At 36.6% G+C, this 24,217-nt stretch overlaps 1 protein-coding gene across 2 annotated transcripts in view; it reads left to right on the top strand.

Moving 5' to 3' along the window:
* Positions 1–23,917, top strand: part of LOC141495908 (uncharacterized) — a 29,369-nt gene extending 5,452 nt beyond the window's left edge. For both annotated transcript variants that reach the window (XM_074197784.1, XM_074197794.1), the window contains exons 2-5: positions 2,058–2,143; positions 15,871–15,997; positions 16,661–16,756; positions 21,073–23,917. In XM_074197784.1, coding sequence (XP_074053885.1) covers positions 2,111–2,143; positions 15,871–15,997; positions 16,661–16,756; positions 21,073–22,973 — 2,157 coding nt within the window. In that variant the 5' untranslated portion in view covers positions 2,058–2,110 and the 3' untranslated portion in view covers positions 22,974–23,917. The remainder of the gene's footprint in view (positions 1–2,057; positions 2,144–15,870; positions 15,998–16,660; positions 16,757–21,072) is intronic.
* Positions 23,918–24,217: the final 300 nt, after the last annotated feature.

Genomic DNA, 24,217 nt, shown 5'->3' with positions numbered 1-24,217 from the left:
GGCCTGAAAGACAGTGGTGACTTCCCACTTGCAAATGCAAGAGGCATTGACTCCTTCCTTCCCTTGTATAAAAAGTTACGATGAAGTTTACCCTTCAGTTTTGTGGAACCTCTTATGTCACCATTTTTCAGAGTTCTTTGAAGCAGCTTAATATTGTCTCGCAGGTCTTTTGGTACCTCAGTGAATCAAAGCCACTCATTGGTGTTGTTCATTCAGTTTGAATGAGACCTATTTGTGCAAGTTCTAAAAGTTTTAAAAAGAGAGCTAATACTAAATAGTATCTCCATTCTATTTGAAATCTTACATTTGGCAGAATTGTGGGTGGTGGGGTCTCCTTATGCTCCTATTCATAGATGACATTGGGTCAGTTATTGCAGAGCCTCTGGGAAGAGATCTGTGACCACTTATTAAAGATTGGTCCAAACATCAAATGGGAGAGACCACATGGGTAGGAATGTCCATTGCTCTTACCATAGCAATTGGACAACGTACACAGGATTTCTAACAGGCTGTAGGTGTGTGTGTGTGTGTGTGTGTGTGTGTGTGTGTGTGTGTACATATATATGTGTATATATATATAATAAATACATAATGCTATAATACACAATTACATATGTATGTGACGTGTGTGATATGTATATATAGCATATTTAGTGCATGCCTGTGTGTGTGTACAGTATGTAGATATGTATATAGAGAGATAGTATCAGCATGCTACCAGAATTGTTTTATAGCAGTGAGATGAGGAGTGTAACAGTATATGAAAAATTAAAAATGAATATTAAATAAAGAGCAAAGGACAGGAACTTGATGGTTAGGAGAAGGCTACAACACATTTCAGATGAAGAACCTTGAATAGTGGAAGTAAAAATGTCATCAAAGGAAGGCATGCTGGGGGGAAAGATGGGTTGGTCCCGTGTCAAAGGCAGGGGATGACAGGAGGGCAACTAAAAGTACTTCACTGACCCTGTTGGATTGCCAGGAAAAGTCAGGGAAGAATGTAAGCACTTTGGAAGGATATGGACAGGAATTGCACATGGATATGTTGTGACTTGCATCATTACGATGAACTTCCAGAGTAGTGGGAGCACAGATTCATTTGGGTATTTCAAATTGAATATTTGTCAGCAAAGAGTTCTCCAAATTAATGATGGGGTGATAAGGCAGCATCTGGGAAGGAAAACATAAGGTGTATTTATCCAAATTAGATTCTTTTAAAGGTCATACTTTTGTCAGGTGGAGGTGAAAAGAATACTGCAATTCTCCAAAACTTGTCCAGATTAGGGTGGTGATTTGGTAGCTCTGGAGGTAGATTCCCAACTGTCCCTTTTTGTACAGGAAAAGTCCCATGTTAGGGATATTTTCACTTTGTGGGGCTTCATTGTGGTGACTGGTGGGGAAGCAAGATGTTTATCTGTTTGTTACCTTGCTTCCAGACCTATGCTTTTAGACTTTTTAGTATGGTAATTGGTTGATGGGCCAAAGATGAAAAGAGAAGAAGAGAAGAAAGAATCTGACTCATCCCAGGACTAACTTTGGATCTGTCCTTCATTGAGATAAGAATCTGTTATTCATGGCCATGATTGGACATGCACAGTTAGCTCTATGAGCTCATCCTAAGAATAAAAGTGCTAAAGTTTGTTTATGGCCTAATTCTCTGATTTAACTTTCTTATGCAGATCTACAATTTCAAAAGTATACATGGAGTTAACAGGCTGACATTTACTTAGGACCTTTTGTTCAGTATTTCATTAATTAGTGTGTTTGGCCAGTAGGCAGTTAATTGCTCAGGGCTAGAACAGGGGAATAATTCTTTTGCACCTTGAGATTTTTAACTCATCCAAGGTAACCAGGTGCTTTCTCATCATTTCTCTAATTTTCCTGAGTTTCATGTTTTGATCTGTCCTCAGGATGTGGCCTTTCCCTCTGATTTTAATAGATGTGTCTGATTCTGGTTCTCTAAGGCCCATGAGTATAACAACCAAACAATAGGTGGGAAATTTGTGAGTTACAAGGCAGGACTTGGTCTCCCTCTTGATTTCTTTCTTGTCCTTCAGTTCTAGTGTCTCAAGATTCTGCCCTTCCCAAAGAAAAGAAAATCAAGGAGGAGATGGAAATGACTTCTGGTCTCCTACCAACCCAGGTGAGTGAAGATTTCCTCCTTCTTGAAATATCATAACTTTTCTCAAAGTGTGGACTCTTCTTTCCCTTGTCCCTATTTTGTTTGTAATTGTATTCAGCAATTTGAGCATCAGTTTTCCCTACCCCAGAAGAGGGGTATTTCTGACAGATGATAGAGTTCATACATCATTAAAGCTTGACAGAATGCTAAAAATCACCCCTAATTTGATTCATGAGAAAGCAAAGCCTAAGAAAATTGGTGTCTTATTCAAATTTACCAAGGAACAAACCTGAACTAGAGCTTGAGTCTCATCATACACTCCAGTCCTGCTGCTCTGGACCTCTGTGTCATGTTCCCCATTTGCCTTGTGTCTTTTCTCTGACTTTCCTTCCTTTGAAAATTCATTCATTTGTCCTTAGTACTGGGGCAAAGAATTCTAAGACCTGCTGCCTGGCTTTAAAATTTTGTTGACACAGAAATATATACTCACCAGAATTAATATTAAAAATAACTGTTGATAAATTTTGTTTTGATACATCATAGATACTCATGAATTACTCCCAGTTGAATCCCCTACAGTGTGTAGTTTTGGAAAAAGGTAAGTAAAACAATATAAATGAGTGATTGTGACCAATGGTACGTGCAGTCTTAGGTCCTTCAGTGGTTAAAAGAAGGGCTACAGTATAAGCTATTACTAATGTCATCCAGTGTTCAGAGATTTAGAATTGTAAGATACCTAATGGTTCATCTTATCCGATTGTCTTATTTTACAGGTAAAGAACTCAAATTGTTCAGTCTCCCATTGGTACAACCAGAATTACTAGGTCCTCAAACCCCCCAAACCAACATTCTTTCCACTAATAAATGCTGTTCTTGATCTTGTCTGCCATTTAAATTTGTTTTTATCTTATGGGTGAAATAATCGTGTTTTTTTTTAATTTTCCAATGTTGTTTCATATAGATCATACCATATTTCTTAGAAATCCATACTTATCATTATAGCACATTATAGTAATATTCTATCCTTGAGATGACAATTTATTTTCACTTTTTTCATATTTAAAATGGTTTTTCTGTAAATATTTTTGTACAGATATTTTCTTGTTGGCAATAATTTCCTTTGGGTATAAATCCAATAGAGGAACCTAATAATTGAATTAGAGCACCTGAACAGTTTTGTAACTTTTATTGTTTAATTACAAAATATTTTGGTTGGACCAATACATAACTTCATTTATTTTTATAAATAATTATAAATAATAGACTTTACTAATTTTTCCAATTATAGGTAAAGATAGTTTGTAATATTTATTTACTTTGGGTTTTTGATTTTTTGCAAGGTAATGGGATTAAATGATTTGCCCAAGGTCACAACCTGGATTTGAACTCAGGTCTTCCTGATTCCAGATGCTCTATCCATTTCCTCACCTAGCTGCCCCCCAACTTTTAGCTTTGTAAATTTTTCTACTTCCCTTCCTCCACCCTAAGATAGCAAGTAATCTCATATAGGTTATAAATGTTCTATCATGTTACACATATTTCCATATTAGTCATGTTGTGAAAGAAGAATCAAAACAAAAGGGAAAAAAAAACACAGAAAGAAAAAGCAAAAAGTTAAAAAAAATGTGAAGAAAATATTTTTTTGAACTGCCTTCAGACTCCACAGTTCTTTCTCTGGATGTGGATGGCATTTTCCATCACAAGTCTTTAAGAATTGCTTTTGATCACTGTTGCTGTTAATAGCTAAATCTATCAAAGTTAATCATCACACAATGTTGCTGTTAGGATGAACAATGTTCTCCTGATTCTTTTCACTTCACTCAAACGCATAAATTTATAAGCAGCGAATATATCCTGTGTTCTCACGTCCCCACAAACACTTGAGTTTTTTCCATCTTATGTGAAGTGAAAAAGCTCAAATTTGTTTTAATTTGACTAATAGGTTGTATTTCATATTTTGAGAAATGTTATCGTCTTTACATCTTTCCCCTAAATTTTCTTTTATTAATTCAGCATTTATTTTCTCTTCTTCATACCTCTTTCTTCTCCTCATGATAAAAGCAAAATCCTTATAACAAATACGGATATTCATGAAAGGCAGATTCCCACATTGCCCACATTCCACAAAATTCCTCTGTTTGAAGATCTGTAGCATTCTGCCTTAACAGTCTTCTAAAATTATGATTGATCACTACATTGACCCCACTCTGAATCTCTCTCATTTTTATTTGAACTGTATGTAATTGTGTGTGTGTGTGTGTGTGTGTATGAGTGTTTGATAGTAGATACTCAGAAGCTTTCTATTTTAATATTATTAATCTGTTTTATCCTTTGTGATACTGCCTTTTTGAGATCTGATTTCAAGTTTGTTCCCATGCTCTTTGATTCATTGATTTCCAACAAATTCAAAGACAGAATATAAATATTCTAAAGTATTCATAAAAGCTCTATTTGTTTTAGTGAAGAACAAATAAATTGGGTTTCCATCATTTGAAGAATGGTTAAATAATTTGTGTTATATAATTGTATAAAAAACAAGTAAAATAAATTTTAAAAATTGGGGGCTTCAGAGAAATACAAGAAGATTTGTACAGATTAGTACAGAGTAAAGAAGGCAGAATCAGGGAAAAGAAGCATGCACAATGACTAAAACACTGAGAATAAAAAAAAAACAATAAATTACTGAGCTCAGTTTAAATGCAAGAACTATTCTTGGTCCCAAAGGACCGAAATTAAAGCATATATTTTCCTAGTAAAGAAATAAGGGATTGTGGTTGAGAATGTTTCATACTTTATCTGATTTGGTTGCTGCTTTGGTTATGCTTTATTGTTTATTTTGTTATGAGAAGATATAAGTTGGGAGGGAAGCATATCAAAAATGTCTATTATTTAAAAAACAAAAGACATCAATAAAAACTTCAAAATGATCAATTATCTATAATTGTGGGAGATATTTTCATTCTTTATTTTATGCAATTTAACTTGCATAGGATTTATCTCTAGAATTTATTATGGCATGGCCAAAAGATGCTGGTTTAAGCATATTTTCTACTTATTCTCAGTAGTTCATGAATAAAGAGTTCTGTCTCAAGTACTTTGTGTTCTTAAATTTGTTTGAAAAATTAATTGCCACAGACATTTTCTTCTAATTTATCCAGGTTCTTTCACTGATCACCTTTTTTTGATTCAGGAGCAGATAGAGTTGATAATTACTGTTGTTCAGCATAAATTAAAATTTGATAATGCTACCTCTCACCTTAACATACCTAGAGTTGGTTTTTATTTTTTCATTTCCTTTTTTTTTCTTTGTAAGTCAATGGGGTTAAGTGACTTGCCCAGGGACACACAGCTAAGTAATTATTAAGTGTTTGAAGCAGGCTTTGAACTCAGGTCCTCCTCACTCCAGGGCCAATGCTCTATCCACCGCACCACCTAATTGCTCCCCTTTTCATTTTTCTTAACCTTTTAATTTACACAGTGAATTTTATTACTATTTTGTCTAGTTCCATAAGCTCCCCCTTGATAATTTGAATATTATGATACTATATTTTTAGATGAATTTGAGTAATGTTTCCTCCCTCCATTTTATTGTAACCTAGCCTTGAAAATTGAATTCTTTCAATTATTTTTGACTTTCTTAACCAGATTTGTGATGTCATTTGAATAGTGAATTATTGATGAAGAAATATTCTCCACCAATGCAGATTGGTACTTTTTCTACCACTTATTACTTAGAACACATCCTGGGGTCCTGCAAGGTAAATCTACCTTGGGGTCACATTGCCATTATGTGCTAGAAGTAAGATTTGAGCCCAAATTTTTCTGCAAACAGTTCTCTGTTCATTAGGCTAGTCTGCCTCATACACACATATATGTATTTGTGTATACATGTTTACACATGAATATGCATGTATATAATTTACATAACACATTATACCTACTTTTATGTGTACCTATGTGTATGTGTGTATACAAAGAGGTACATATAAATAGTAGTCTCTAGAAAATTTTTTTCCTTTCAAGAAAGACTTCTGGCAGAAGTGTGCCACAAGAGTCTCTGTCTTCATCATAAATGAAAGACAAAGATGACAGAAAATTAAATAGACCCAGACACAGAAGGAGCGACCTTATCAGTTCTGACCCTAAAGAGATTAGGAAGTCCAGTTCAGACAACCACTGACTAAGGTGGACTTCTAACCACTGGAGAGTAATACCAGGTGTTAATTAGATAGAGCAGACCTTGGCTGACCCTCCAAAAGTAAGAAAGAACCAGAGTAAGACTGATCACAAAAGCCTAGAGATTTTACTTGATGACAAAGGGAGACCAATTTGGATTGCTCTGAGCACTGTTCCAATTTTACAAAACCTAGACATATACTTTTATTCTCAGTGAATGTTACAGCATCCACAAGGAAAATGACTACAATAGCTAGAGCATTTCATGAGTTTGAGACCTATTCTGAAACATTTTTCTTCATATTCAGTTTGTTCCCCTGAAGTTGCTAAACTAGATGAATTTATTAATCTGGATCATTTTTCCATATAGCTACTTAATGTCCCTTCTCAGTATTTTCTGACAAAAACAACTAACCTGAAACATTGTTTGAAGAGAGATAATTTAAGAATTGTCAAAACTCCCTGAAAACCCTATACAAATAAAAATTGTAGATATGAGATTCTAAGAAACCATAAAATAAAATTGCTTACATCTATTAGAACCAGAGGGTAAAGTGAAAAATAGAAAAGACTCTCTAGTTACCTCCTGAAAGAAATTTCCAACTTGAAACATTCAAGAATGTCATAGTTACTTGATAGAATTTCCAAATTAAAGAAAAGATTTTGAAGAAAGTTCAAGAACCAAGGAACACAGTCAGAATCACACAAGACTATGCTGTAGTTATAACAAAGGATAGATAATCTTGGAATATGTCATTACAAAAGGTAAAAATTCATGACCAGGAGTAATTTACCCTGTAAAACTTGTACATAATCCTACAGGGGAATTTTAACCTTTGATAAACTAGAGGACTTTAAAATAAAATATTAAAAAGACTGGAGTAGACTATAAACTTTCAAATACAAACAAGAATCTAAAGAAACCTATAAGAGTGATATATTTTAGCAATTGGAAGGGGATAAAAATGATGAGTATTTGCATTCTACTAAGCAGGAGAGAAATGAATAAGTTTTGAATCTTAATGTCTTCAGGGGTTATAAAGGTATTCAGGTAAATAAGGCAGATACAGGAGCAGGAGGTAATTTTTTGGTTTTAAGAAATGAAAAAGGGGCGGGTAGGTGGCACAGTGGATAAGCATCGGCCCTGGAGTCAGGAGTACCTGGGTGCAAATCCGGTCTCAGACACTTAATAATTACCTAGCTGTGTGGCCTTGGGCAAGCCACTTAACCCCATTTGCCTTGCAAAAAAAACTAAAAAGAAAAAAAATTAAAAAGAAGGGGAATATACACTAGGGGAAAATAATGAAAAGGGGAAGAGATTTACTATGTGATATAAATTATCTGAACCAGAGAAAGAAGGGTGAACACATACCAAAGTTTTAGTGCAAGCATATATTAAACAACAAAAATACTAGCAAGAAAAAGGAAAAGAGAGAGGAGAACATACAAGGAAGAATAGAGTTAGAGAAGGAATACTCATAAGCAAAATAAACTCCAACTTTGGAGAGTTGATTATAAAGGAAGAATAGATTAAAGTATAAAAAATATATGAACCAGAGATCAAGGTCTGGGCTTGGTGAAAAGGAGCAAAAGAAAATATGAAGAAAATATACAATTAAGACATAACTGTGAATGATATAAACTGATCCATAAAATGGAAAGGGGATGCAGACTAGATTAGAAAGTAAAATCTAACTATTGTTTATAAAAAATACACTTGAAACAAAGACACAGAGTTAAATTGAAATGCTAAAGCAGAACTTATTAATGATTTGGGTGAATTTTAAAAAGCAAGGATAACATTTGTGATCTCTGACAAAACAATATTAAAAAGAGTTAAAAGAGATAACAGGAAAATGGCATTCTCCTCAACAGTACTATAGCTAATGAGCTATATATTTAATTTATGTACCAAATTGCATGATATCTATGTTCTTGAAAAAAAAAGTTGAATTATAGAAATAGATAGTACAACTACAAGAGTTGGAAGCATTAGTGTTTCCCTTTGTATTTAGAAAAATCTAGCAAAAATAAGAAAGGAAATGAAAATAGTAATAGAAGAGTTAAGATGTGGTTGATGCCTGCCTATTACTGCATTTGTAACAGAAATTTACCTATTTCCCAGTTTTGCATGATACCTTTAAAAATCTAACCACTGGGGTGACTAGGTGGTGCAGTGTGGATAAAGCACCCATCCTGGAGTCAGGAGTACCTGAGTTCAAATCCTGATTCAGACACTTAATAATTACCTAGCTGTGTGGCCTTGGGCAAGCCACTTAACCCCATTTGCCTTCAAAAACCTAAAAAAAAAAAATCTCACCATGATCTAGGGCAAATTTCTATTCTATGCATAACTTGACCCACCCCTTCCAACTTTATTTTATGTGTTGTCTTCCCCCGTTAGATTGTAAGCTCCTTGAGGACAGGAACTCTCTTGTTAAGACATACTTGCATGGCCAGTACTGGTACTGTGCCTGATATATCATAAACACCTACTAAGTGCTTTTTATCAGGAGATTGATTTGTACTAATGAAAGAGATGATGTATAGGAGGGCATCCTTTTAATAGATTTCTGAAGGTTAGAAAATAAAATAAAGCAATATCTTAGCTAATCAAAAGCAACCCAGGTTATACACTTTGGGCTTCTTTAGTTCCTTATCCACTCCAATAGACTAGTCATAAAAATACTATATTGCTTTAATGAAAGCTAGATTTCATATCAAATTAAATCTGTAAATCACAAATATGAAAAAAAATTTCAAGTCTTCACTGTAACACCTTTGATGTAGCACAAAAAGTGCTACAAAGCGGTATATTTGTGTGCCCACTGTATATTTTTAAAATGGTAAGCAACACCATCCCCCTTCATTGCAAAGGTAAGAAACTGTGGATGTGGTGCCCAGTCATCTTCTTACCGTATTACCCAAACCAGTCTCTCAGCTCAAACCTCGGGATCTGGGTGACCACAGGGCCAACCATAAGCATTGTGATCAACTTCCTGTCACCAGCCGGCTGTTGCCTCAACGTCTGACCCAGCCCTCTAGCTCTTGACCTTGGCACTGCTCCTGAAGGGCTGTCTGATTCACTTTTTTGCATCTATTCCTACTATTTTAAAAAGCTTGTCATTAACATTTGATGCTTTTTCTTTCTCTTTAAATTTTTTGTTATAAAGAAAAGTTTTTTTAGGTAGGAGACAGGGAGAAATGCATTTGGAAATGAATTTGATGTAAGAACTAAAGTTACTGATTTAAAATAGTTTTTAAAACAAAATAAGTATATATTAGAGGTGACAGATTTGGAAGTATCAAGATAGTAATTTTTGGGATAGTTGGAGAAAAGAAATAACATTTGCCAGTCATTTCTGTACATCCTACTCACATTGTGGCTATCCTCCTCTTCCTCCTCCTTCTTCCTGAACTCAGACTCTGCCCCCTGGTTTGATAGAGGAGTCCTTGGCTTATCGTACCTGGAAAAATTTTCCTATTTCCAGACCAGGCAGCCACCAACACACACCATTCTGGTTCTTCCTAATGCTGTGCCTTGTCTTGCCTAATTAGAGTCTAAATTCCTTGCAGGTCTGGATGGCTTTATTTGCTTCTATATGTATTGGGTGGTTAGAGCCAGAGCTCACACAGAGAAAATGTTAAATAAATGCTTTTTCATTCATTGAGTCAGTACTAAAGTTTAGAAAGAAATCATAGATGCTGTTATTTTTAAAATGTGATTAGGTAGCATAGTGCAGTGAGAATGGCATTGGATTTGAAGTCAAAGAACCTGGAACCAAATCCAGGCTCTGTTACTATCCGTGTGACTTTGGCAAATCTCATTCAAACTTTCTGAGCCTCATTTCTTCAACTATAAAATAAGAGGATTGAACCAGATTACCTGTCCCTTCCAACTATAACTCTATGATCCTAGTCATTACTAATCCAAATGCCAGTTTTTCACCTTATATTAAATATAATATAAATGTTATGTATTTTATTATAATAATATAAAAATAATATAATCCTTGGTAAAATATGCAAATGGAAGAATGACTTTTTAAAACTATTTTCTCTAATAGAACACCATATTCACATGCACAGAATTTATCATAAGGTATAGAGATGGAAAGATTCTGTTTATTGCTTACTGATTATTTTTAAAAGCACCTGACTCATAGAAAAATGCAATTAAGAAGCTCTTCTCCAATAAGATATGTTTAAGACATGCTAATAATTTACAAGATTCCTTGAGCACAGTAGATAGAACATGGTCCTGGAGTCATGAGGACTTGAGTTCAAATTTGTTCTGAGACACTGTGTCTGTGTGACTTGGACAAGTCACTTAATCCTGATTGCTTTAAAAAAAATCCTTAATAGGGGCGGCTAGGTGACTTAATAGATAGAGCACTGGCCTTGGAGTCAGGAGTACCTGAGTTCAAATCTGGCCTCAAGACACTTAATAATGACCTAGCTGTATAGCCTTGGGCAAGCCACTTAACCCCATTGCCTTGCAAAAACTAAAAAAAAAAAATCCTTAATAGATACAATCATTAAACAGGAAGATAAATGCTAACATCAAATTGTTTAATCCAGATGTATATCATTCTTTGGTGTGCAATATCCAAATGGGAGCATAATTCTCATTAAATAAGAATCTTCAAATAGTCCTGTTGTGGCTGATGTGCACATTTCATTAAGGCCCAGAATACTGCAGATGTTCACTGATCCATGCATGGCTATCCAAGGGAGCAACTGACTAATTGTTAGGTTTTTTTTTTAACTGACTAATTTTTTGAAAGGAAAAGTATGTTTTTAAGAATGACTACTGTCCACAATATGATATTGAGTTGAAGGGGCAGTCCTTCCATGATAATACGTCAGTATGTGGATCTAGACAGTTACTTCTGATAGTGAACTAAGACAGAAACTAAACAGAGAGAATGAGTTTACTTCCATTTGGAAGGTTATATAATTTCAGTGATCTCAAGGGATCTTAATTCAAAAACATCTCTTTTTAAACACCATTCTCTCTTGGTGTTCATCCCAAAACAATACAACTATTTAGTCAGTCCTTAAACCCAACTGATAAGGGCTTAGCAATTAGATCTCTGAAAAAAAATGTGTTCACTTTTTAGATTTACTTTATATTAGCATTTTCCCCCCAACACTTCTTAAGGCTGCACTAGATAATCAACAAAACAATAAATCAAGGCCTGATTTGTACTTTTCCCCATTTCCAAGATGTAAATGAGAGCTTGTTAGGAGTTGACTCTGACACACACTCTCAACTCCTGCCCAAGAGCTAAACCATATTGATCCATATCAGAACATACTTAGGCTACCATTTCTTTACAGCCCTGGATGCCAGACCAGACAGACCTTGTTGCTTCACGTATCATCTAATCATCCATCTGGGCTAATATCCCCTTCCCATTCCATCTTTTGTCCTGGGCACAATTATCAACCAATAGTACCATTGCTTGAGGAAAGGTCTTGTCACTTAACTGTCATATAGATCCACTCACCAGGCCTGAGATTTTTCCAGACCATAATCCCATTTACCTGGATGCCACATCCCTAATATATGAGATCTCCCCCAATTAGATTGTGAACCTCTTGCAGATGGAGATAGTCTCTCTTTTTTGTATTTATAATTATACTTCTTTAAGTATAACAGCTGGAAAAATTGTTATTGAATAAATGCTAATTAAAAATAGATTTTCAAAATCAAATTCAAATACTTTAGCATGGCATTGTATATGTTTTGGCATCATCTTACCTTTTTAGTTTCTTTCTGTTCCATTCCAAACAAGATTGTTCACCAGTCCTTGTGATGACTTCACACAGTCTTGCCCAGACACCTTTGTTCATTTTATTATGCCTTAAATACTGTTCTCATTCCTATCTCTACCTACTGACATTATAACTATTCTTTAGCATAAATATCATCTCCACGCAGAAATGAGAGTACATAAATATGGAATACTGCTAATAATATCAGTGTTTTTTGACATGTGGTTAAGTTTTTTCTTTTTAAAAGAGGTGGCACAGTGGATAGAGCACTGGCCCTGGAGTCAGGAGTAACTGAGTTCAAATCCGGCCTCAGACACTTAATAATTACCTAACTGTGTGGCCTTGGGCAAGCCACTTAACCCCATTTGCCTTGCAAAAACCTAAAAATATAGGTGGTGCAGTGAATAGAGCACCAAGCCTGGAGACAGGACGACCTGTGTTCGAATGTAACCCTCAGTCACTTGAATATTTTTTTTTCTGATTGATATTCTATTTCATTTTTTCAATACGTGTTGTAAAAGGTTTTCAACATTCATCCACTTGCATATTTATAAGTTACACATTTTTCTACCACCCCTCCCTTCCCAATCCCCCCTCACCTCAGTGGTAAACAGTCTGGTAAAAGTTGTATATGTATGTGTATTTGTGTTTCACATGTTTTCATATTAGTCATTTTATGTATGAGGAACTAGGACTAAGGGAAAAGAAAGAAAACCATGAGAGAGAAAGAAAAAATATAAGAGCAGTTTTTAAAAAGTGATATAGTGTCCATTCAGATTCTGTGTTTTTTGAGGTTTGCCCCCCCCCCGGATGTGAATGGCATTGTCCATAACAGGTCTTCCAGGATTGTTCCAGCTCTCTGAACTGCTGAAAGGAGTTGCATTCATCATGGTTGGTCAATTCACAATGTTGTTGTTAAATGTGTACATTGTTCTCTTTGTTCTGCTCCCTTAGCTCAGCATCAGTTCCTGTGATTCTTTCTATGCTTCTCTAAAGTCCCACTATTCATAGTTTGTTATAAAACAGGAGTACTCCATAACATTTATATACTGTAACTTGTGCGTCCATTCACCAGTTGATAAGCATTCCCTCAATTTCCAATTCTTTTCCACTACAAAAAGTGCTGCTATAAATATTTTTAACATATTGGTCTTTTCCCATTTTTTATAATTTCACTTGTATATGGGTCTAGTATTGATATTGCTGGGTCAAAAGGTATGATCAGTTTTATTGCACTCAGGGCATTGCTCCATATTGTTCTCTAAAATGGTTGGATTAGTTTACAACCCCACCAACAGAGAATCAGATACTTGACACTTAACTGGCTATGTGACCTTGGGTAAGTCACTTCACCCTGACTGCCTCACATCCAGGATCATCTCCAGTCAACCTGACTCATAACTGGCCACTGGACCCAGTTAGCTCTGGAGGAAAAAGTAAGGCTGGGAACTTAGCACAGCACCCCTTCACTCAGATCCAGTTCATGGACTTCTCAGGGCATCACCTCCCCTGATGTCATGGTCTTTAAGAATGAAGGACAAAAATCATCTTTCCACAAAACATTCCCTGATTATTTTAAAACTTCTTAAATTCCTTTTGTATAAGGGGGAAAATTTTTATGTATTTGCATCTTGTCCTCTCACTAGTAGGTCTGGAAATTTGTCTCAGAGATGGTAGCCAACTGATCATAATCACGTTCACATGGTTGGTATTCAAATTCTCTTGAACATTACTAGAGTTAACCCTGGTTTGGAGGTGGCAGGGCCAAGGGTAAAACACTCCTACTGCTTGCCAGTATTACTCCTTAATCCCCTCTGATAGTCCTGTCAACTGATACATAATCAGTCACAATGATCCCATTGACACTTAAGATGAAACATTGCTAAGTAATAAGGCAAAAATAAGATTTAGTCCATAGAAGATAAAAACAGTAGGAATGAACATCCATTATCCAATGTATATAATATCTGGGGAAAGTGGGTTCATATAGACAGAAGGAGGCAGGAATATGCATGAGGAAAGCCATGTGCTGATTCAACTCTTAGAGAATGGTCAGTCATGCATGACTTCCTGGAGAATGTTCTCTTTATTCTCTCTTACATGTTCTCTTTCTGGTTCCCTTAGTTCATTTAAGTGGATAGAACTACTCTGCTACTTTTTTTTTTTAGGATTTTGCAAGGCAAATGGGGTTAAGTGGCTTGCCCAAGGCCACACAGCCAGGTAATTATTAAGTGTATGATACCAGATTTGAACTCAGGTCCTCCTGACTTCAGGGCCGGTGCTTTATCCACTGCACCACCTAGCCGCCCCAACTCTGCTACTCTTGAGCTGAAATTGGGACAGATTCTTTTAGCACATAGCCATTGTTGACAAGATGTTTAAAAAAGATGTTTAAAGGGGAGGCTAGGTGGCACAGTGGTGGAGTGCTGGCCCTGTAGTCAGGAATACCTGAGTTCAGGTCTGGCCTCAGACATTTAATGATTGCCTGGCTGTGTGGCCTTGGGCAGGCCACTTAACCCCACTGCCTTGCAAAAATCTAAAAAATAAATAAATGAATGAATGAATAAATAAGTGTTTAAAAAAGTATTGCATCTTCTCTTAAGCTAGAGAACTGCCATACTCCTTGGGTAAGATCCAGCTGTCTGGAAGAGTTTTTTCTAAAGCTCAATAGTGAGAAAGTCATCCGGCCTTTCTCTCATCCAGCTCTTCCAACAACCAGGGGGTCTGTTTTATCCGGCTGGCTCTTAGAACTTTCCCAGCCTCTTATCCCAGAAGTACGGGTTCAGATACAAGGCCTGTCTCTCCCCTGCCATTTGTCCTCCTCAAACCAGAGAAAGCATGGTGGCAACACATACTCCTGAAAAGTTTCCTCCCTCAGACTGGGATGTTGCCAGGAAACAGTAGACCCAGAGATCTCTTGAAACAGTGGGGTTCAGCTCCTCCAAAGACTTACAGCAGCTGCAGACAATCCCACTCTCTCATCTGACTCACTCCCTCTGGCTTGCTTCATTCTTTCATCTGTTAGCAGCTTTCCCCATCTCCTCCTTTGCCTTCTGTCCCTGACTTCTGCATTCAGCTATCTCTTCAACTGATCATCTCCTACTCCTCCCATCTTCCTCTTACCTCTAATGCTTCCTCATAAGCTACAACTTGGAAGCTGAAGCCCCAGAGATCTACCTTTCCATCAAGTCTGACTCCAGAAGTCCTTACAGAATCTTCCCTATAGTCTCCAGGCACTTACTTGACTTATAATGTCCCATTAGATAGAACCTTTTAAACTCTGAAAATGGCCACATTCACAAGAGTTTATGTAGAACAGTGCCCTGCAGCCAGTGTTCTGTCATCAAATAGGTCCTCTCAGGACATCTATTTGTGTGGCAGCTCTGTGTCCGGTGTACAAAACAGTTTCTCTTTCTCTGACAAGATTTTGTATCTCTTAAAGTGAATTCACTTATTTTCTTAAATAAACTTTCCTTTTTTGCTGCTGTGAGCAACCAAAATGATCATATGGAGAAAAAGAATACCTCATATGAGTAAAGTGCATAATGTACTTAGGGCTTAGTTTAGGAGATGATTTGCAAGGTTGACCTTGAGTACTAAAGCAAAGTTTCCTATAAGATGTAGTCTGATTAAAAAACAACCAAAGTAAGGCATCCAAGTGAAGTAAGACTCTTCCAAACCCTTATCCTGTGAGATCCTCTCCCTTAACATTCTGCTGCCTTCACTCTACCTCCTTGTTTTCCCTATGAGGAGTGGTTCCTGGTAACCGTGAATATGATTGGACATTTCAGGTAGCACTCACTTTCCAAGATGTGACTGTGGACTTCTCTCAAGAAGAGTGGGACCGCCTGGAGCCTGCCCAGAAGGACATGTACAGGGATGTGATGTTGGAGAACTATGAGAATTTTGTCTTCCTTGGTAAGGATTACTTTGCCATCAGGTAGCATTTTCTGTCCATAGCTTTGCCTTTTCATTTCCTAATAACTGCAGGATGTCTGCAATGTTTCGCTGAATTTTGACTTTATATACAGGCTTCTAAGTCCTTTGATGTAAAATAATATTAACAGCAACAATAACAATGATAACTCGCACTTATTCAGTGCTTTAAGGTTTGCAAAGCACTTTACAAATATCTCATTTGATCCTCACAATAACCCTCGGAGGTGAATACTTTTAATATCCTCATTTTATAAAGGAAGAAACCGAGGCAGAGAGAAGTTGAGTGACTTAACCAGGGTCACACAGCCTTGCCCACCTTATATTTTTGGAGTTTTTTTGTTCTCAAGTGTAAGACTCCATTTAACTTTATTGAATTTCATCTTAATAGATTCAGCCCAATATCTACCAAAATTATTTCAAATCCCAACTATCATCCTCCCAACTTGGTGTCATCTGCTGATTGAATGAACATACCATCTATACCTTAAACAAACTTGCTTTCTTTGAAGCCATTACCCACCCCCCATTGTCCACCCCTTTGGATCACTTTCTGGCCCGTGTCCTTTACTCCCCACAGGAAGAAGGTTGAATTCTGTGATGTCTCTCTCTTTAGCCCTTTCCCATTTATCTCCCTTCGAGCAGGACTGCCAGTTTCCAAACCAGAGGTGATCTCCCATCTGGAAAGAAGAGAGACCCCATGGATGACGGAGAGTGAAGTCCTCCTAAGCACGTATCTGGGTGAGTGACAGTCAGTGGATGGAATCATTTGAAGAAGCAAACTGAAGAGGGTTAGAATGTTTTCCCTCAAGTTTCTATGGCCCCTGGAGAAGAGCAGTGATTACCTAACCTCATTCTTCCATCCTCACACCTTTCTTTTACTGCCTCCTGCCATGGTGGTTTTCTCCTTGCCTCTTTACTCTCTTCCTCTTCAAAGTTCCCTTTACTTCTGCTTTCAGATTTATTTGTATTCAATCTATATTTAAAATTAACACAGAATAAACCCTTCCCTCAGTCTTGCTCCCTTTCATATTTAGCCTGCATTTTTTTCTCATTTTTTTTCAAACCCCTTTCCCAGATGTACCCTCTGTACTCTGTCCATTTCCTTTGGTCTTTCTCTTGTGAAAAGCCAAAATCTGCCTCTATTCCATGATCTTTAAGTCTACTTCGGAGTTCTCTGATAGTACTGATAGTTTGCATACATGAAAGACTTTCTGTGCTTTTTCACCTTATAAGGCATTTTACAGCAGAGGAGGTTGATGCTCATGGGGTTTTTTCCTTGTCCGTTGGCCCCCAGCTGGTTAGAATCACTGAGGATCTCTCTAGTCCATGGCTTTTCCCATTCCTGCTGATGCTTCTCTTCTGTCTTCCGCAGGCTTTCCTCTCATATCTTCCTCTCATCTCACCTTTGCAGTGGTCACTTAATGATATTTCCTGAGGAGATTTCAGGTGGAATTCTCAATCTGGTTTAGGTCAGACTTGATGGGCTCAGGGATTCCTTTTTACTTTGGGATTATATGAGAGCCTCACTGGACTCTGCCTTGATCAACCTACAACTGGAATATTATGATCGGTTCTGGGCCCCTCGTTTTAGGAAGAATGTTGACAAAGGTGGAGCCTGGTTGAAGGAAGGAAACCAGGAAATCAGATGTGGAAGGATAGGAAACCATGCCTGTCCTAATGTATTGCAACTTGGTAGGGGTCTTCACAGAAGCAGCAGATAGTCTGTAATGCAGAAAACTAAAGGCTTTCATAATGGTTATATTTTAGTGTGCAGAAGAGAAGGCATAAGACCTACCAGGAAATGTCCAGGTGCATTGGAAGCAAGGGCATTAGGCTAGAAGGGTAAGTGTATAGGAGTCAAGGCAGATGACAGATCTGAACTGTAATCAAGAGGAATAACAATAGAACTATCTCAGCAGAAGGATGCAGCCTTCTCTCATGGAGCAGAGAAAGGTCATTGTGCTTTGGTGATAGTGATCTTATGGCCACAGGAGCAGGAGGAATGGCATGCCCAGATTCTATCCTGCTCTGTTCTATCTATGGTTCTATACTTGCCATCATTCCTCAAGGCTTCCGCCCATTGTCACATTCATGGTCACAATTCTTGTGCAACTTTCCCTTTTCCAGGAATTCCCCTTATGAGAATTGACCAACCTGATGTCACTGATGTTATGGAGGGGTCAGCCGCATGACTAGTGGCTACAGCTGCTTCCTTCAACCTCAGGGTGGGGGTCAGAGGGCTGGGCCACCCCACTGAATCATATTAATGAAGTGGTAGGGATGGCATTGCCAACATCATTAAGAAGCAGAAAGCTTGGAATTAACAAAGTCAAAAGTAAGCTTGATGGAAAGAAAAACTTCCTAATAATTAGAGCTTCCCCACATTGACATGGGCTCTCTTGAGAAGTCATGATTTCCTTCTCACTGAAAGTTTTTAGACGACTCAAAGTTCCTTTGTTGGGTGTGTTGTGAAGGCGATTCCTGGACTAGATGATCTCACTCTGAGATCCTATTCCTTGTCTCCTTCCATGTCCATTCTAAATCACTTCACCTTCAAGTATCTTAATAATCTTCAGCTACTTAATCAGACACACTTCCAAAGATATTCTCTGTTCATAGAATCATAGATTTCATGTTGACAGTGACCATTTTGAAGCAGCCCCCCATCTTGCCAAGGAAACAAATCAAAGAGATTAAATTACTTGCCCTCAGTCACACAGGTAGGTAGTGGTAGAGCCAGGATTCCAACCCAGATCTTCTGACTCTCTCAATTGTACCATGATTCCTTCTAATCATAGAAGTAGAAGTTAAACTTCTGGGGATAAGTGAAAGTGTCTAGAGGTTGTTAGAAGAGAATTAATGACCAACAAGGGATCAGAAAAAATATGGACGTCATATGGAAGCCAGTGGAGGAGAGTGAACAACAGTGACCCTAACTGGGTAGAGGCCTGAAGAAATAAGGTTTGAGAAAAGACCCTGTGGTCTAGGAAGTTAGAAGTCAATTGTGTTCCAGAATTATAGCAGAAGCACACTTGTATTGAAGAAGTAAGAAAGTCAGATGAATACACATTTTAGAAACCGAGCAGTGAAAGAGAGGGGTGAGTTCAGGAGAAGGTACTCGGGTTTGTTTTTTGCTTTTTAAAATTTTAAAGACTGGAAACGAGCATATTTGCAGCTCAATGAAAGAAAATCAGGGGTGAGATGAGAAATTGAAATTGCTAAAGTAAATATATAAGTGAAAACTTTAGGAGAAGTAGAGAGGGAGTGGAAATTACACTCTTCCACTAATTTTTAGTGAAGGGCAAGTATTTCCTTATAAGAACTTGGCAGAAAAGCACAACAAGAAGAAAAACCTATGTGAGGGTTTGTATAAACTTTGGTGTTTCTATTCATTTAGGATCATCTGCACCACAGGAAACTGCTTGACTATCTGAACTTAACCACTCTTCAGCTGGCAAAATCTTTTCTTGTCTACTTGAACATAGCAATTACAGAATCTTTCAATTTATACTTACCATTAAAAAAAAGTGTTTAGAAAATGTTACTTTTTTGTAGAAAGCATTTTATTTTCATTGGCATTTTTCATCAGTTCCTCCCACTATTCAACTGTTGAAAAATTTTTTTAAAACCCCAAACAAAATTCTCATCATAAACATGTGTAGTCCAATAAAACCAATTCCCACACTAGCTATAACCTAAAATCTATGTCTTTATTTTCATTTTAAATTCATTACCTCTCTAACAGGAGGTAAGTAGCATGTTTCATCTTGAATTTTCTGGACTTATATTTATTCATTGCATTGATCATATTTCTAAAGTCTTTCAAAGTGTTTTTTTAAACAGTTTTGCTGTAAATTGTATAACTTGTTCTAGTTCTGATCACTTTGTTCTGCCTAATTTGAAATATTTCCATTTTCCAAAAGTTTTATTGCATGTGAATAATGGTTCTCTCCAAACCAGAGAACTGCAAAGATCATGAAATTAGCTATCTGTGGGATATACCAGCACAGTTATTCATTCACCTGTCAGATAGAGCTCACAGCTACAGAGTACAGGTTGATCTTAAACTAGACAGAAAACCAAAGCAGATATAAAAAGCCTTTCTGATTTTCATTTTCAGGTGGCATAAAAAATCAGCAGCACCTCCCATCCCTTCTTCTTGGGCTTCTAGGTCAAGTTCCTACACCCTATTATTAAATACTTTGGTAGCTTAAATGAGAATGTTCTGATTTTCAGTGACTTGCCTTTCCTTTAAAAAGTCACAAACTCTAAATTTTTTTCTACAGAATTCATTATTCAGTTTAAATCACACATCACTGTTCAAATGTTTATATGGCTTTAAAAGAATATTTATCATCTTTAGTAATAAAATACCTATATGTATGTGAGCTGAAATATAATCTCTTACAACTACAACTTTTCCATTATGATCCATTATCTCTTTGTCATTCTTGAAGCTATTTTCTTTACATTCATTTTTCTCTAGCTTTTATTGAATGAAAGATCTTTTCCTACCTCTTTATAACATTATTTTTAGGGGTGGCTAGGTGGTGCAGTGGATAGAGCACCGGCCCTGGAGTCAGGAGTACCTGAGTTCAAATCTGGCCTCAGATACTTAATAATTACCTAGCTGTGTGGCCTTGGGCAAGCCACTTACCCCATTGCTTTGCCAAAAAACCCTAAAAATAAATGAAATAAAATAAAAAATAACATCATTTTTCTGCCCACACAAGTGAGGCATCATTCTCCATTGTTCATATGGGTATTTGTGCTTATCTCTTTCAGAGTGGGTTAATAAATGGAATTTTTTCTTTTTTCAATCTTTATTTCTCTGAATTAATATATTTCCTCTTTCTGAATATTGACACATTTTCTCTAGAATTCCAAATATTGGTACTCTGATGAAATCTTTAAAGTTTTTCCATACCAAAGAATGTATTCATTTAGTTCTGGGAAGCAAGACGTTCTTTTACTCTTTCTAGAACTTGGTATAAATCACTTTTCTTTGACCCAGCAAGCAACAGTGAATATTGACACTTTTCTGTCTCTTTCAGATTCTCTTATTCAGAAGACAGGATATGAAATCGAAGAATCAGTTCCAAAGCAGTATATTTCTATGGGAGAATCCTCTAATGAGAGTCTCAAAATGGAAGATCCCTGGAATTCCAATTTAGGAGAAACTTGGGATCATGTCAGGTTAGAGAGGCAAAAGGGAAACCAAGAGAAACAACCAAGGCAGGTCCCAGACCCTCATGATTATAATATCTTTGGAAGAAAGCTCATTCTAGGGTCTTTCCTCATTCCACAACTGAGTTTTCCTAGAGGAGAAAATCTCCATAAATATGATACACTTGGAGAAAGCTTCAAACAATTTTCAGACCTAATCAAATATAATAGAATTGAATTAGGAAAGAAACTTTGTAAATATAATAAGTATAGGAAACCCTTCAATTATCAGTCAAATCTTATCCATTACTATAGAACACATACTAGAGGAAGACCTCTTAAATGTAATGAATGTGGCCGAACTTTTAATAGCATTTTAAGCCTCACCATACATCAGAGAAGTCATGCTGGAGGGAAACTTTTTATATGTGATGAATGTGGAAAAGCCTTTAGCCAGAAAGAAAGCCTAGATACACATAAGATATTTCATACTGAAGACAAACTCTTCCCATGTAATGCATGTGAAAAAGCCTTCAGTAACAATTCACGCCTTATTGTACATCAAAGAATTCACACTGGAGAGAAACCCTATATATGTAATGAATGTGGAAAAGCCTTCAGTCAGAAGGGAAACCTTAAAACACATAAGAGAATTCATACAGGGGAGAAGCCTTTTGAATGTAATGAATGTGGAAAACTCTTCAGCAGTAATAGACATCTAACTCGACATCAACGAATTCATTCTCAAGAGAAACCATATGTATTGAATACATTTGGTAAAGCCTTCAGCAACACCCCTTACATTCCTAAACGAAGAGTAATTAATAATAATAATAATACTGGCGAGAAACCATTTAAATGTTATGAATGTGGAAAAGGTTTCAGGTACAGTTCTTCTCTTATGCAACATCAGAGAATTCATACTGGTGAGAAACCCTTTATATGTAATGAATGTGGAAAAGCCTTCAACCAGAAGGGAATCCTTAATACACATAAAATAACTCACACTGGAGAGAAACGCTTTCAATGTAATGCATGTGGGAGAGCCTTCAGACACCGTTCATCCCTTATGCGGCATCAGAGAATTCATACTGGAGAAAAACCCTATAAATGTAATCAGTGTGATAAAGCTTTTAGCCAGAAGGGAGGCCTTAATGCACATAAGATTGCTCATACGGGAGAGAAACACTATGAATGTAGTGAATGTGGAAAAGGTTTCCGGTACTGCTCATTCCTTGTGCAGCATCAGAGAATTCATACCGGTGAAAAACCCTACATATGCAGTGATTGTGGGAAAGCCTTTGGCCGAAAGGGAAGTCTGAACACCCATAAAAGAATTCATACAGGCGAAACTCCTTTTGGATGTAATGAATGTGAGAAAGCCTTCACCAATAACCAGAGCTTGGCTCGACATCAAATATTCTCTCATATTCGAGAGAAACCCTTTCATTGTAATGAATGTCAGAAATCTTTCAGCCAGAGAGGAGATCTTAATAAACATAAGAGAATTCATACTGGAGAGAAACCTTTTCAGTGTGAGGAGTGTGGGAAAGCTTTTACCCGTAGTGAAAACCTCAAAGGACATAAAAAAATTCATACTGAAGAGAAACCATTTCAGTGTGATGAATGTGAGAAAGCTTTCAAATGGAGTGGAAACCTTAAAGAACATAAAAAAACTCATGCTGGGATGAAGCTCTTTGAATGGAATGAAAGAGGAAATGTTTTTAGTCCAAACTTTGTTGCATATGATAAAATTAATAATAACCAGAACCTCTTTGAATATAAATAAATGTGTGAGAACTTTCAGAAACAGTTCATTGCTTTTAAAAAAATCAAGAATTTCTACTGTGTTCCATTTCAAAATGAGGAAATTGGGAAAGCCTTCAACAGGGGGAAAAAACTTAATTGCACATCAGAAATTCGTGCTGGAGAGATATGTTTTCATGATTTTAAAATGTGAGAAAATTTTCAATTCTAGAAGAAAACTGAAGGATATAAGTGGATTCATTCATCATTATAACCAGGATTTGTGATTTCAACAGTGTGGGAACTCCATCTACCAGTGTAAATCACAATCCATCTATAATATTGTCTTAGTTTCCTGATACTCAGAAATATTAAGTGACTTGCCCAGATAGCATCAGGCTAGGGCTACTTGACTCTTAAGTTTTATGCTCTATCCAATATACCAACTAGTAACCTCTCAAGGATATACATATTGGAGAAAAACTCTTTGAATGTAATAAATTTCATAAGATTCTTAGCAATAGTGTAACCTGTATTAGTCATCAAAGAATTTATACTGAAGAGAAACCCTTTCAGTGAATTAAGTGTAGGAATGCTTTCACCTAGAGTAGAAACCTGAAGCACCAGAAATCAGTTCATACTGGAGAGATTCTTTGAATGTAATGAATGTTGTACATCTTTCAGCTGATATAAAAGCTTTGTTAACATACGAAAAATTCATATTGGCTAGAAATCTTTTGATTATAATGTATTTGAAAAAGCATTTAATCTAGAAAACCTTGTAGAACATTGGATAATTCATACTGGTGAGGATGTTCGTAAAAATCATGAATGTGGAAATGCCCTCAGAATGAGCTCATCCCTTATGAAGCATAGTGACCCTGCTAAAATCTTTGGAGTCCATTCTTCATTAGAATGTTCATACTGGAAATTAACCATGCGTATAATTGAAGGAATGCTTCATAAAGTTTTATCATCTGTTAAAAATTGGAGAGTCAAGGTGTCAAGTTTTGTCATTAAATTGTTGCTTTGAGTGGGGGGAATAGCCTCATCTTCCTTTATGTCCTTTTTTGTTATATTAAGCTACTAGTCAAGTACAGTTCATTTGCAAAAGTATGAAATTTGAAGGATGGTCAGTGAAATACAAGTTTTAAATTTTTTAAAGTAGTTTTAGTAAACATACCAAAATATTAATTAGCAAAATAGTTAAACTTTTATAACTTCTTAGAGCCAAGAAATCAAAGATGATTCTAGAATGATTCCTCTACTCCAGGAGAGGTTTAACAT

The sequence above is a fragment of the Macrotis lagotis genome, chromosome 1 (assembly GCF_037893015.1).
Source record: "Macrotis lagotis isolate mMagLag1 chromosome 1, bilby.v1.9.chrom.fasta, whole genome shotgun sequence".
NCBI lineage: Eukaryota > Metazoa > Chordata > Mammalia > Peramelemorphia > Peramelidae > Macrotis > Macrotis lagotis.
This window is presented reverse-complemented; position numbering and strand designations above follow the sequence as displayed.